Source organism: Pocillopora verrucosa, chromosome 3 (assembly GCF_036669915.1).
Source record: "Pocillopora verrucosa isolate sample1 chromosome 3, ASM3666991v2, whole genome shotgun sequence".
Taxonomy (NCBI): domain Eukaryota; kingdom Metazoa; phylum Cnidaria; class Anthozoa; order Scleractinia; family Pocilloporidae; genus Pocillopora; species Pocillopora verrucosa.
This window is the reverse complement of record NC_089314.1, coordinates 16,030,861-16,046,087: the sequence shown is the minus strand read 5'-3', so window position 1 is coordinate 16,046,087 and position 15,227 is coordinate 16,030,861. Positions and strand designations below refer to the sequence as shown.

The 15,227-nt window shown below is 36.6% G+C and overlaps 2 protein-coding genes across 2 annotated transcripts; one reads left to right on the top strand and one right to left on the bottom strand.

Annotated features, from left to right (window-relative positions):
* Positions 1 to 3,696: 3,696 nt before the first annotated feature.
* Positions 3,697 to 10,763, bottom strand: LOC131790853 (translocon-associated protein subunit alpha). Its single transcript, XM_059108104.2, has 12 exons — positions 10,580 to 10,763; positions 10,008 to 10,144; positions 9,611 to 9,670; positions 9,170 to 9,275; positions 8,800 to 8,893; positions 8,595 to 8,628; positions 8,368 to 8,412; positions 7,975 to 8,061; positions 5,231 to 5,310; positions 5,002 to 5,080; positions 4,706 to 4,805; positions 3,697 to 4,354 (listed from the first exon to the last, which is right to left on the bottom strand). The coding sequence occupies exons 1-12, from the start codon at positions 10,653 to 10,655 to the stop codon at positions 4,284 to 4,286; spliced, it is 969 nt and encodes a 322-aa protein (XP_058964087.2). The 5' UTR covers positions 10,656 to 10,763; the 3' UTR covers positions 3,697 to 4,283.
* A 36-nt stretch (positions 10,764 to 10,799) lies between these two features.
* On the top strand, positions 10,800 to 15,183 carry LOC131790857 (NEDD8). Its single transcript, XM_059108108.2, is given in 7 exon segments — positions 10,800 to 10,917; positions 11,002 to 11,019; positions 11,436 to 11,465; positions 11,942 to 12,000; positions 13,328 to 13,351; positions 14,890 to 14,899; positions 14,901 to 15,183. Coding segments are annotated over 7 exon segments (237 nt in total). The 5' UTR covers positions 10,800 to 10,899; the 3' UTR covers positions 14,979 to 15,183.
* Positions 15,184 to 15,227: the final 44 nt, after the last annotated feature.

Here is a 15,227-nt window from a genome sequence, read left to right as displayed (position 1 = left end):
TTTTTTAATTCTTCCAAGCTATAAGAACTATAAGGTATTAAGCTGAAGTTCATGCAATCCGTCTATTGCTGTTGTATTGTAACCAACAAAATATGAAAGATTTCTTTTCTAGATTTCTTTTATATGAAGCATGTTATTAGGCTGCTCTTTGGTGTGAATATACTATCCTGATTTGCTGATTCTACAAATCTATATTCCCCTATCTATAGTCCACTATTTAGGAGTTTATTTTATAGTTTCAAATAATACCACTTAAAGACGTCAAGTATTTTTTTAGCAACTGTCATCGTATTTCTGGGAAAAAGAATGAACATCTCAGTCTTTCAAACTGATTTAACACCCTCAAATGTGAATCATTAATTATGATTACAATGAGATACCCATTTTGCGTGATTCTCTTCCACCCAGCCACCACATTTTCAACAAGTCAATAGACAAACGAGGTGCGGGTCGAGGAAAGCTGCCATAGTACGATAGGCGGAGGGTTGTAACATTGGATATAAAGTTGCATTCATTTTCACTGGTTGAGTGCCATCTGTGGTCAAGCGAGAGCAAATTTTCATCTTTGTGACCTCGAAGTCAAACCCAAATCATTTTAAAGTGGCCACATCGTAGGGAGATAAGTACACCCCCACGCGGTTTTCCATTTTAATTTGCAAAACGTTGCGAAAATATTTGCCTTACATGCGAAGCAACTAACCATGATTAACAGATAAAAACTTGAAATTTACCTTCAGCTTCATTCACCAGAGTTTGCTCCTGCTCTAGGTCGCAAGCCACCAACTGTTGGTTTAGCCGTGGTTGAGGATAAGCAACGCATACATACTGTTAGTCGTTCCCGGAAAACGCTCTCTCATGGAATACATTTCCCTGTGCGATAGAGGGCAGTAAATGTATCGCTGTCTCTGCGAAGATGTGTTCTTTCTAACGGCCCAGTACTTTTCCCGCGGTGCTATTATGACCATTGATTTGTTGTGTACCAGTCACTAAAAGTAACTTATACAAGTTCGGAGAGGCACAGGTTGCATTGAGGCATAGCGGGCGTAACAAACTTGACCAGCGTATTTCACAACTTTACAGATGACTTCGTCTTACAAAGCCATGTTATAGACCATGCGGTAATTTTGATTTCCTTTTCAACAGATCTCGTTCAGTCGTTCTTTTGCCTACTCTCTCACCTTGCTTGTTTACTTCGCGGTGCGTGTAACTCGCATGACGGCTGGTAAGTCGGAAAAATGAAAAACCACAGGTATCCCAGGCTCACGTCTCGAGAAAAAGACCAAACGATTGTGAAAGCGTCACGAGCTGTGTGACGAGGAACCGTTGAGAATTTGAACCCGTTGTAAGGAGAAGAATATGGTCGATTTACCACGCTAAATATATATATGTTATTTGCCGGCTGGGAGGTCCGTATGGCGAAAAACTGTGACCGAGGTCTTGCAAATACTGCCCGAGGCCGTAGGCCGAAGGCAGCATTTTCAAGACCGAGGTCACAGTTTTTCACCATACGGACCGACCCTTAGCCGGTAAATAACATATTTATTGTTTTTAAAATTGACGAAATTCTTTCCGAAAGAACCCGAATAATTTATGGCTGTAAATACGGCAAGATCTTCCATAAACTGAACAATTTTTGAGTGAGTAAATGGTAGTTAAAATAGAGGTGATGCAAATTAAAGAGAGATGCCTCAGCGAAACATTTTCATTTCCGTAACGATAAAGGTGATTTAAAAGGCTTCCAAACAAACTTTGAAGCATTATTTTTACAAGTATCTGTCACAATCTGACACCTGTCAATTAGAGAGCGCGCAAGAAAAAAAAAGCTCTTTCACTACGAACAAATTGTTTGAGAAAATTCAGATATTAAATTAATGAAAGTTCCATTGTTCAGTTTACCTGTAACCAAATACCTCGCGTTTTAACTTTCTAGGTACTTTTTGTGAATGATTAAAATCAATTGCAGACGGCTTTTAGGCCGCCTGTCAACCAACGTAATGACACTATTGCTTATACAAATTCATTCTGAAACCAATATTTTTTTGGCAACCAAAGTGATTTGAGAGAGAGAAAAGAGAGGATTCATAAGTCGGCTTGAGGTAGTGACCAACGTGTTTGCTTAAGAATACTGCCCAGCCGGCAAAACGAGATATATTTATGAAAAATGGCAACGAAAGTTGAGATGTACTCGGCGACTCACGAAAGCGTTACCGTGGCCCGTGGGCAGAGATAGGAAAATACTGACCGGGTAAAGAACCAATCAGATTGCAGGATTCGTTACCGTGCCCTCTAAAAAAAAATTATTGTGTGTCCGTTGTGGTTACCGGTGTCCTCTGCCGTTTTGGGCAATGGTATTCCTGTTATGAGACGGAGTCAAGGCTCCACACCATACGATTTCGACCGTTGCCCACACAGGGGCGGTTTACACCTAGAAAATCCTTGCGATCGGCAATTTTTCACCCAAAGTTTTCGATCTAAAATCATTGCACCTGAAAAAATGTCTCAGTTCCAAAACTCCCCGCGCATTTACGCTGAAAACGAGCGTTTTCCATCAGGATTTCCGAGCTCGCTTCGTTCTACTTATGCTTTTGATGTCAAGACTGGACAGGCCTACGGAAGAGGCTTGGGTCTAAGTTAGATTTTCTCTCAACTAGGAGTAGTACGGTTTATGCTCCCTACTTACCTTGTGATATACGAACGCAAAATTGACCATATCACGCTTGGCCGAGAGAGGATCGACCTTACACCCAAGCCTCTTCTGAGGCCGTGTCCAGTCTTGTGGGGTTAGTCACATGTGAAGCCCTGGTGCACCTACCTCTTCCCTCACGCACTACAAATTTATACCGTCAAACTCCCCTGTCGAATTTATTCAAGTGCCTGCTATGCGCATACTAAAGCTACCCAAAAGCCAAAGCTGAGGAATACACCGAATTATAATAACGTTATCACAGAAAAAAGAGAAAAGATTAAAACCAGGAAGGAAAAATAAGGAGTGCATTAAAATCTGGCTGTGACTAAATGTCTAAAGGCCAGGCAACGTCCATGACAAAACTCAGGAACTCGTGTTTCTTGCCTTGTGCATCATGCAGATGCCAATCGACTTGAAATACCAGGCTTCGTCATGGATTAAACTGTGTGAACATCGATCTGTGGAGCAAGACTTCCTTGTACCTTCAGTACAAGTAAGCTCTGGCTTAATTCACGGAATGTTCCAGGCAGATTTTAAAATCTTTCTTTATTTAATGGAAGCCGTGTTCATCCCGATCCTGTTAAATGAGATAGATATAGCTCACACGGCACAAAATACCGCTATCGTCTTCCATCACCAAAAATCCGCGAGCGAGCACACTCCTTCTTCCTCTCCCACCATTTCTATGGGTGAGGAATCATATCTAGTGGGTGATTTGCCTTTGATTTGTACATTTTAATGGCACCTCATCACTTTTTGAACCCCTTGTTGGGAAAAACTAAACAAGCGCGCCCCCTTGAATAAGCGCCCACATCTTCACCTAAATTTGAAAGAAGCGCACTGAATACTAGTCAGAGGATTTCCGGTACACACTGAACAAAATTCTTTGTTTACTAATTGATTTTGTGGTGGATGCACCAATCAATATTTCACTTAATGGAGAACGACTATGGCTGAATGTATTTCCTGACAACTACCTTTGAGCAGAAGGAAAAAAAACAACTTCTGGCTTGTTTAGATATTTTTTAATCAATAACACTTCTTCTATGAAGTCATGAATTGTACATGAAGAACATGGTTTTGCGTTCTGCAGCCAATTTGAGCGAAAGTCAGAGGATTTTAATTTGTTTCCTAGAACTCTTAAAAATTCATTACATTATAATACACTGTTAGTGGTTGCAAAATCTTTTAGACGAGTTGCGATCACAGAATGAAATTTCAGCTACTTTCCAAGTTTCTCAACCAATCATCCAATCAAGAAAGCAAATGGCTTCAGGCCTGACAAAAAATATCAAGCGTATTTGCTTTTCAAGATTACTTGATTTTGATTGGACAAGCAAAAAAAGAACCGGCACAATGTTTATAAGATAACCAAAAGTTGACCGAAAGCTTCAACCACAGAACATAATTATACGTCATAACAAGATAAGGGTCTACAATAAGTGTCAAACTGGGGAAAAAAAGCAAGGTAGTGATGCATTACCTACTGTTTCTTCAGTGAAAAGTTTTTGTTAAAGATTCAGACAGTGTGTAACACACCAAAGTAAATAGGCCAGCCACAGTAAGTTCACAATTGATATATCTAATAACTTAATGACTATTCATCAGAGCCTGTGTTGCGCTTCTGACGTCTGTTTCTTGGTGAACGGCGAGGAGAATTTTTGCCAACTAAATAAACAAAATGGAAAATTTCAATGTGTTAGTTAGTTTTTTTAAGTTTTAACTGATTTTCAATTTGTTTTTCTCATAAACAATAAAATCAACATTACAATGACTTTCACAGGTAGACCATAAACACCTGATAGAAGGAGAAGCACCAGAAGTCAGGAAAACTATGATGCTCTAATTTGACAAAACTTTTTAGACATTTTGGTGATTGGACCTAGATTAATCTCTGATCCTTTTGCAGCTTAGTTGATTGGGTATAACTTTCACTAATACTTGCTTGATAAGAAATACTAAAGCCACCACTGACAGAAAAATAAAAATAACCTTTAGTGTAGCGGTTTTGTAACTTACCAAACTCTGTGGTTGTTTCTTTGGGGAGCCAGTCATAGTCAATATCAGCATTCTGTTGTGTACCCATCTCAATTACAGGCTTGGAGGCTGGTTTCTTTCCCTTCAAGAGAAAAAAACAAATACAAAACACCAACAACAACAACTCACTTTTGTGCATGTAGATTTGACATGAACTCATGAACTTAAATCCAAGCTCAAACATTAGCTTCTAATTAAGATGGGTGATTAAGTGGCATGCAAAACTTCAATACAGGTAGGGTCATTAGATTTAAAAGTTCAAGATTAGCTTTACTGACCTTGACTGATGTGAGAGCATAGTGACCAGCTAAAACTAACAGCAGAGCTATTGCTGCCAAGAACACATACAGGAAGAAGCTGAGGAAATAATAATTATAATAATAAAAACACAAGTCAAAACTAAAAAAATGCGAAAGGAAAGTAACAAGTATGAAAAGGCCACCAACATCTTCCCTGAACTTTAAATTGAAAGGCTATGTCCTATATGAAACAAAGATGTCTTCTTACGTTTCACCATCAATTCCTTCATCGCTTTCTGTTATGGTGATAGTTTCATTGAAGACTGCATCCATGAATGGTTTACCTTCCTGTGCAAGTCATTGGGATAATAACAATTCACCATCAGATTAGCTGGCTAATCAAAAGAATTAACTTATCACTTGATCTAACTGCAACAATAGCCAAGGAGTTCAATATAAAGGGAAACTTAAGTCTAAAATTGTTTCTTCTTTTTTGCATTCATTTCTAGTTAGCTTTAGAGGAATAAGATTAAGTCTCAATACTTGTTTTCATATGCTTCTTGTTATTTCCAAGAAAATTCTACTTGAAGTTCTCTTTTTCCGCTTTTACGGCCATTAAACCATGGGCTCAAAGCAAGAAGCAGAGGTCAAATGTGGCGTCAGTGGTAAGGAAATGAAACACTTCTCTCATTTGCAAAGGCCACACATCAGTGCACAGTAAATGCAAACTTAACATTTAAATGGTCTTTATTTCATAAGTATCAGGGGTTTGTACCCTTCCAGTTTGAGCCTAATTACTCTCCAGGCAAAGAACTAATTGACTCAGAAGGAGACACAGAGGAAACAGAAGTTTCCACCGACTGATAAACAAAAAAATGAAAGATCAATGTCTTCGCAAGAGATACTGCAAAGCTATGTTTACAGCCCACAAACGTGTCTGTTCTCAAGGGTTAAAGAGCATACAGAAGCAAGAAACTGACAAAAAAAGGCAGGTTTATTCCCTCTATATGCAGATCTATGCTGAAACACATAAAATACAGATATTCCTGTAGCACAGTAAAAAGCTTTGATGAATTGAGTTCCCTGATAAGTAATACTTTGGTCAATCAGTCACTCGAGTGTTTGCATAACAATCCTCTGTTATAGGAGAATATTTTTGAGAGGGTGTCCTCCTTAGCTTTTATTGCACAGTTGTTCCAAGCATTTCAGACTTGAGGTCCCATACACAACAATGCAGTTCAAGACATTCGAGCAATTTTCTTTTGAGGATTTAGGTGTTTGGTAGCTCACCCTGTGTTTTACAATGACTCTACCCTAATCATTGGTACATACAAATGCTGCACAATACACCATAAATAAATCACTGATTTAAACTATATACACCAGGGATTAGGAAGGCTGTGCGCCATGCGCGTATGGCGCATAAAGCTACGAAATGGCCCATTATAAAAATACTTACGGGGCCTGTGATGCGCCCTGACTGCACAAAGCTACTGAAATATATACTATTTTGTGAAAAGGATTTTAATTTGTAAAAGTTTCACTTTGGTGAGACATAAACAAGCGAAAAAACTACGGTGCCTTCGCTCGTTTGATCACGCTCGCTTCATTCTTATTCCCAGATCCTGAACTCGGACTCTGCATGCAAACGAGGCTATTGCTCGGCGTTCCATGTGCTTTCTTTTTCGAGCAGAGTTCGAGCGTTTTTGTTGCTTTGAATGTATTTGCATCGATTAGCCTCATGCCTATGAAAAAAAATCTTGAGATTGGACAGCTCGCAGAGAACGTTGTCTACATTTTTCAACACAACAGCGGAGCAGAATCATGATACTGTGAGCGAAAACGACCGTGAAACGGACGAAACAGATGGTTTAACCTAAACTTAATGGTTTAAAATCTGTAACCTATTTGTTATTGGCAAAATGAACAAACATTTACTGTTATTGAACTTATTCTGACCTTAAAATATGGTTATAACAATAATGGTCAAAACAAATAATTTTTTGTTGTCAAAAACAAAGTAATTAAAAAACATAACTGATGTCAGAAACAATTATGTTTCATTTGGTTAGTGTCAGGTTAGTGCAGCTTTTATAGAAGACCACTGTCAATTACTGAACTGCCGAATGGTTGATAGCAATTTATCATCACCGTTTTGTTCTGGTGGTCACACGACATTTCAAAAACCTTGAAGATCACTTGAAGTTAATATAGCGGATGGTTATTCATGGCAACGGTTTTTCATGCCTAAAACCATGTCTCTGTATAGGTATAGACTGTAATACACAAGCAATAAACCTTTGTTAAAATTTTTACTGGCCCATTTATTTACCCTAATGGCCCAAACGTTTTATAAATGGCCCATAACTTTCCAATGATAGGGGCCATAGGCTCATTTGCCTGTTAAACCTTCCTAATCCCTGATACACAAACACATTTCTCTACATAAACAAAAGAAACAACTCACTGTGTGATTTAATGACTCACTAAACTGGGCTCTGCATTACATACAACCATGTTTTCATTTTACCATATATCACTCAACCCCAGACTACCGAGTTAATTTGGTTTGAAAATATCATCCAGATATGAACATATTTAAAACATGATAAATGGGGAAAAGAAATAGAACTTGTATGACCATGTAAAACCATATATGTGAAGTTTAAAGTGTGAATAAGTAAACAACATTCAGTGATCAATTTATAACAACATCCCCAGCCCATCAAAACCCAGCCAGAAGCCAAAATTTTATATTAGAAACATACTTTATTATTCCATTTTCAAATTTAATCCCCATAAGAAGCAATATAACTTCAACAAACCTGCTATACACAAGTTTAGAAGCAAGATTTTTTTTAAATTTTAATTTTTGCCTATTTTTTCAAGGCAAAGTCAAGCCCAAAGACTTTAAAAAATATTGATATTAGGCTAAAAGTTGCAATTTAGAAATGGTGTAACTTTAGGCTTCAGTTCCTCTTTAACAGATGTTAATATATGATAATATCTCACCGAGTCCTTGTAGACCAAGTTAACAGTTAAACCAAATGGACGCCCGCCAAATGATTCATGAGGTTTAAATGCATATTCAAAGGATGCCTGACAAAAAAAAGACAAATTGACCATTGACCATGGTTGACCATGGTTGACCATGACTTTCAAGGGCAACCCCTTTCATAGTGTACATTAAAAAATCACAATTTTTAGCAACTTCTAATATCTATTTGAAACTAACTGTGAATGGTAAAGAACCCCCCTAAACTACAAGTATTGATTTGCAATGATCAATAAGGCAAATGTCCATGTCTAACACAAATTTAAAAGCAAAGAAACTTTTGACCGGCCTAAACAAATGTATTCATGTGAACATGTCAATCTTATTTTTGTTCTTTCAGCAACACCCACCTGATTGCCTGGCTGTACAACAATGTTATATTGGAAACCAGTGAACTACAGAAATTTGAAAATAAATGAAAAAAATTAGCAAACCTCAATTTAAAATTTCTTTTTCAAGGGAAATAAACATATAAACTTCCACCAGAAATTCTAAAGATAGGTGCTTCTTTTGAAAAGGCAATTTAGTTTGTACCATAGAAACTTAAAAACATTAAATAATGCTAATCTACACTTACGTTTTGGATGTAATAGGTGTAATCTTGAGGATACCTGCGAATAACGCATCAAGAAACTAGTTAATGCTTCAATGTAACAAAAAAGGTGGGGAGCACATTTCAACATAAACATATCTTGGTAAAGGGGAACTTTATTGAAATTTATTTTTATCCACCAAGAACAGTACAAAAACCATTTAAACTGACTACAAAAAAAAAAAATTACCTGAGAGAAGCTTCCGCATGTTCCACAATAAAATCATTCTTGCCATTATTACCAAGGCCAATGAGACACTTAATTACTTCCCCAGCTGGAAATACTGCAATACATACAAACGAGAACCAATGAAAAATTATAAAAGAGGTTTAGAATGTCAGTCAGGCACAAACTGTGATTGAATGAATGGAAATAACTATGAAAAGGGTTGCCCTTGAAAGTTGCATGTAATTTGACAACCTGAATGGAAGTCAGAATGAAAAAGTGAAAGAGAGGTTGCTAAATTCCATCCCAGCTGAAACAATCACACAACATCATGCACTATGCATGAAGACAAATTCACCTCTGGACAACATTTCAAAGACGACATTCAAAATACCTTGGTTTCCAGGCTTGGTGAAGAAAATAACTGTATCAGCATCAGGAGATGGCTTGAGAGTTTCTTCCTTTTCCTCTTCTTCCTCAGTAGACTCTGCATCAGTTTTCTACAGGAATAGAAAAACCTGTGATGCATAATGAATTGATGACATCTTCAACCATTTGTTATCAAGCCCAAAAATTAAGTAAATTAACATGCATAGCTGTACAACCACAAAATTACTGTACACATGTGAAAAGCAAAAAACTTTAAACCATGTATGGCTGCATTCAAGATAGTCTTTACAAACACGAAATAAGAAATAAATATAATTCTCTCGCTACTATAGTTTACAAGTGTTTTAGAATAAATACTGCACAGTACTCTGTTGGTTTTAAGTCAAACCTGAATGTTTCTATCATTGATTTTACTTGCAAATTACAAATTACATGTAGAACTTACAGAGTCTGCTGGAGCTGGACTGTCTTCCTTGTCATCTTCTTCCTCATCTTCAGCATCCACCTGTTTGACAAACATACATGTAATGCAAATTAAAATTGCATTATCCAAACAAAGACAAAAGTTACACTACATCAATAAGGAATAGGATTGGCCAGAGAAATCAGTGACAACTAATGGAATTTCGCTTGTCAAGATGTTAATTTTAAAATGTCCTTCATTACATGGTGACTTTTGATGATATCAAAAAGTACATGCAAGCCAAAAGTTATTGCATCTAACATTTCATTTATTTCTTAAGGCATCAAGCCCTGCTCTGTTAATTTCGTGGTCTAGCATCAAATATCAAAAGTTAATTCAAGTCAAGAGCTTCAGAAGTATGATAACATCTTAGTTTGACCTTTCCATCATCCGCATCTTCAACAACTTCTTCAACATATTCCTCATCTACTGTAGCCTCTGTAGCGTCTGCTTCGGTTGGTTGTGCGACCTCTTGTTCGTTTTCAACTTCGTCTTCCCGGGCCATAACACATACATCTATTTCAGACCCAGTGGTTGAATGCCACGTATACAAAGACGCCAAAATAAAACACATGAGCATAACTCAGGAAACAAACCCTCCATACCGTCAAAACAACCCAACTACTGCTCTACACAGACTTAAATAAATTGATAACAAGTCCTCAGACAAAATAAGGGAAATCACTCGCCCAACGCGAAGGAAAAAACAGGTCTATTCCTCACGAACAGAGAGAATGTAGCAATCGAGGAGAAATACAACGGAAATTACAGTAAAACACTTTCAAGACCGAAGATAACCCTCCAAAAGCTCATTCAAACTGTCTTTTATCCGCGTTGGTAAAATCATTCCAAATGCCTAACACATCACAGGACACAAGAGGGCTTTAAAAGAACGTACATACTTTAGTTACAACATAAAAGGTAAAAATCACGGAAGACTAGCTTACTCACCATTTCCAATCAGAACTAGCGATACCGGTAAAATTAAAAGAAAAAGAAAGAGAAGTTTCTGTAGTAAAGAGAACATAATGGATTATTGTAAAAACCGTTCCTTCTGGCAAGATGGAAACGGATTCTCCGACTGTGCTTTCACACAATCAGATGAAAATGGCTGCCAGAACAAAGAGAACACATGAACTGGGAGGCCGCGAACTTGACTTGTCAGCGGCATTCCAGATGACAAGTTACCAGGTTTTCCGCAGCCCAAATATTTCAAAGTGTTAGAATAAGAAAATTTCACTCTTTCCTCGCCAAAGAAACTTGATTTCAGTATGCTTATCAAAGTGAAGGTATTTTCATTTCGATTCTTTAGGATTAATAATTAGTTTCCTCTGTTTTTAACTCTGTATTTCCTTTTTCCCTCTCTCCTGAAGACTTTAACAGGAAAAGAGGTAAGATTAACATTTGTTCATACGAATGTCAGATTGTCCATATCTGTGACTTAAACGCCTGATAAAAAGTGCATTTTTTTGAGAGGGGATATAAGAAAATAGACATTATAATCCTTACTCATTGCCATACTCCTTCGGTTAAATGAATATTAGGTTCAGATCACCTAAGTTTCTTTGAAATCAAATTTTCATTATTGTTACCTACAACACCTACAACACCCCTTGCATGGTAAAAACATGACAGGTCTCAGTGCAGAAAAAATGAGTTTCCTTTGTTCTACAGCATAATTGTCCAGCCACTAACAATTTTTTCGACTTATGGCTTTTACAGACAATTTGGAAACCTTCTCTCGTTACTTTAGGTTCACATTTTTTTAAAAACCATAAACAATGACATTATTTATTTCAATTACCAGATTGAGATTGACATTGAGCCTACAGACAAGGTGAATATTAAAGTACAGCTAGTAGCCGCAGGCACAGGGTTTTTATGAATAAGAGAACTAAATATTAAAGAACAACCCTAATACCAAAGGTCCTCTGATATACAAGTGTAATACTTTTATTGAAATTTATGTACTTCAGTAACAAGTATCTGGTGATAAAACATTAGCAATAGCAAACTAAGATTTGGTCTACCTAGATAAAGAAGAGTATAGTCTACTTCAAATAAATAATTTGCAATGTGTTTATTATTGGAAGGTATAAACAACCATCCCATGTCTCTTCAGTGACACTGTGCTTTTGCATTTATTATATTTATCCAGTTGGAGATCTCCTTGTTATGTCACAGTGTACTTGTGAATTATTTATTCTCAATAAATGAAAGTAAGAATAAGTCCTGTCTGAACTTATATTGGGAAGGCAGAGAGAAGCAGTTGTCCAAAATTCTTAACTCCCATACTTTACTTTTGTTGTTAAGGTTGAAAGAATAAAAGAGAGAGTTGAAGAAAAGGAAGGAATCCCTCCTCCACAGCAAAGGTAAGATTTGCTATCCATGATGGTTCACTAGTTTTGTGTAACAGTAAAAACCTGAAATGCAAACACTCAAAATTGTGCCTGTCATTACAACAAAACTTTTCATGATAAAAGTCTTAGAATAACTTCATTCACACATTTAATAACTAGGACTGGTACAAGTTGATTCTTTGATAGTCTAGAGCCACTTACTCTTGCCTTAAAATGTCAAGTAACCTCTTGCTGACCATACTTTTGATCTGGCCCCAGTTATTTGGAGGGTAGATGACACTATCCACTGGATACATCTCTATCTGTTGGATGGGTTTTTTTAACACTTATCCACTGGGTAGCAATTTATCCATTTGATAGCATTATCTGCCCTTTCAAAAACTGGACCCAGCCATAAGAGTATATGTCTAAATGACTGTTATACATGGTGAAGTACTGATGAAAAAATGTATTAAAAATAAATGAAATTCTATTGGTTTTGTGAGTGGCAATCAGCCTAGACCTTTACACCTTTTCTAGATTTTACAAGGAACTCTCCCAAAATTTATTTAGAGGTAGTGGGGAATTTATGAAGTTGCTTCACTCTGCATTACAAGATCTGGGTTTGACTTATAGCCCCCCTCAATATGTTTTGCTCTTAAAATGAGCCATTTTGCACTCACAGTGTCTCTCTACCAAAGGCTGTAAATGGGATATCTCAATCTGCCTTGGGGTATGGGGTAATCTGCAGTGGACTAATGTTCAATCCAGGGGTAATAGAAATACTCTTAGGAGCTTTGTGGGAATAGAGAGTAATTGAAATGCATCAGTAGGGAGGCTAGTGGGCTTGTGACACTTATATTCATTTATTGTATTGTTTCAATACAAGATCTTCTTTAAGGTTACTGAACAATAAGGTGTCTTTCAGAAAAATTGTCCTTCATGCACTATCTTAAAGAAAACCATGGAAAACTATAAATCACTGTTAAGCTTAAAAAGTTTGGATTTTAAAAACAATTTTAAAAAATTTAACAGTTTTTGTTTTGGTAGGGACATGCAAGCCTTTAAACACAAAGTTGACTGAATTTACTTAATTACTAGCCTCTGCATTTCTATGGACATCCAAACAAACTGGACTGTGTCACTCGGGAGATAATAGGCTAACACTGTCAGTGTGTGATATTTTTCACACTTGAAATATTTTTTTCACTTATTGTAGACCATAGAAAGACACAAATAGGTCAGATCATCTCCCCTCAAAAGCCAAGGAGATATTTGCTTCATCATTACTAGGTTTTTCTTCCTATTCATAGCTACATGGCCTCTGGTTATACTAACCTTGTTATTTTGTTTCTTCCAGGTTAATATTTAGTGGAAAGCAAATGTAAGTACCCAGATACACATGCAGAACCATCATTGCTTATAATTAATTCTGATAATACAATGGTATTATTTTTGCATTGTTGTGTCTATATGCCCACTTTCAGATTACCATAATTGTACATTTTAAATTCAAAATAGTGTATTTCACAGAATTATTTGACTTACTATTGAAGGTGATAACACTATTTAGAAGCTAAGGCTTTTACATCAGTAATTTAAGCAGCCTAGTGAAATCAGATCTGGAGATTTGAGTGATTCCTAAAAATGTCCTTGTTTTGTTAAAGACCAGGGTCTGTTATTTTTTTATTTTATTTTATTTTTTTTATTTCACACTCTCAGCTAACATTTATGAATGGGAACCATTTACCACTTATCTTTCTGTAGGTTTTATCAAACACAATTTTTTCAGTCAATACAACTGCCCCAAACCTGAAGGCAATGGTCCATACACTAGTGCATACTACAAACCTACATTCTCACATAGTTACTTGTTGTATTCATCTTTGCTTCCATCACATGTCAAGAATTCTATTCCTTTTTCTTAGTTTCTTAGACTTCATTGTTATGTAGTGACAACTCTGATTTTTCCAACAAATCAGAGGTAATGTGCCAGTTTTTGGAAACATGTGGCTATCCTGTTTCTGCCATCCAAGTGGGCCACTACCCTGCCCAACAAATTGATTAACAGTCAGCATTACAAACATCGCAAAAGGAAAATACTGATTGTATTCCATTCGTCTCAGATTTCACTCTCATAACCATGCATTTAAATCTATCATCCTTAAAAAACTTTAAATTACTCTGAAATGATTCAGACACTGGAACTATCTTCTCACAACCTCCACTAATCTCATTCAAATGTGACAAAAACATAGACAACATTTTGGTCAGGAGTTCAATACAAACTAATGACCAACCTGGAACTTTCACCTGCGCTCTCCACAGTGTAAAACTTGTCCTTTGGTTCATTATGTCAAGAAAATACTGGGACTCAAATGATCCATTAGGATTAATGATTGCTTCACAGGCACCTCTGCCAATGTCCTGTTTTGCATGACTTGTAAAAGATATACCTTGGTAAAACAGGAAGACATCTTAGTGACTATTCTGAGAACATCTTTGGGATGTATAGAAGAATGACAATGATGCTTCCAAACCAGTCTCTAAAAACTTTAATTCCTCTCATCATTCCAAGCAGCATATGTCAGTCTGTGGCCTTCCCCTACATCTAAGGGGTTCAGAAGGCCACAAAACTCTAGAACAAAAAATTATCTTTCAAATCAGTGATCTTAATCCCCTTTGTATCAATGTACACTTTTCATTCAGCTAGTTTATTCATGTTTTTCTTGTTACCATGTTCCCACTAATAGCCTTAGCTCTATTTTCTGCATATAAACACACACAACCCACAATTCCTCTATTTGCTCTGATGAGGGGCTAATGCTTGAAATATCAGCCTAGAAACTCTTTATGGTGGCCAATTTACTTTATCAACTTAGTTGATTAAACCATATTAACAGTTAAAACCTTTTTGTGAAGGAATGATGACAAAAACTGCAGCAGATTACAAGATCCCGGGTGGATCTGTTCTTCATATTGTACTGGCCTTAAGAGGAGGGCTGTTGTAATAGTAGAATAACAATAATCATCAGTTTAGTAATTAGAAAATATGTTTTGTTCAATGTTTTTTGGGAAGCAGTCTTAATTGTCCTCTATCATAGTTTTCCTTATTTTCAGTGTGATAAAAATGTAAAATACATGCTGTTGTTGTAACCTTTGTGTTATATTTTTTTCAACTCTATCTGGTAATGGAATAAAACGATGCACATAGTGGACTTTTTGTTGCTGTTACCCCAGATTATCTCTCTGAGAACCCT

Excerpts from the sequence above, each read along its gene's own strand:
- LOC131790853 (XM_059108104.2), bottom strand. The coding sequence starts at position 10,655 with ATGTTCTCTTTACTACAGAAACTTCTCTTTCTTTTTCTTTTAATTTTA. Across the intron at positions 8,062-8,367 it reads TTGTACAGCCAGGCAATCAG|GCATCCTTTGAATATGCATT; the intron begins GTGGGTGTTGCT and ends TTTTTTTGTCAG. Across the intron at positions 4,806-5,001 it reads ATGCTCTCACATCAGTCAAG|GGAAAGAAACCAGCCTCCAA; the intron begins GTCAGTAAAGCT and ends TTTCTCTTGAAG.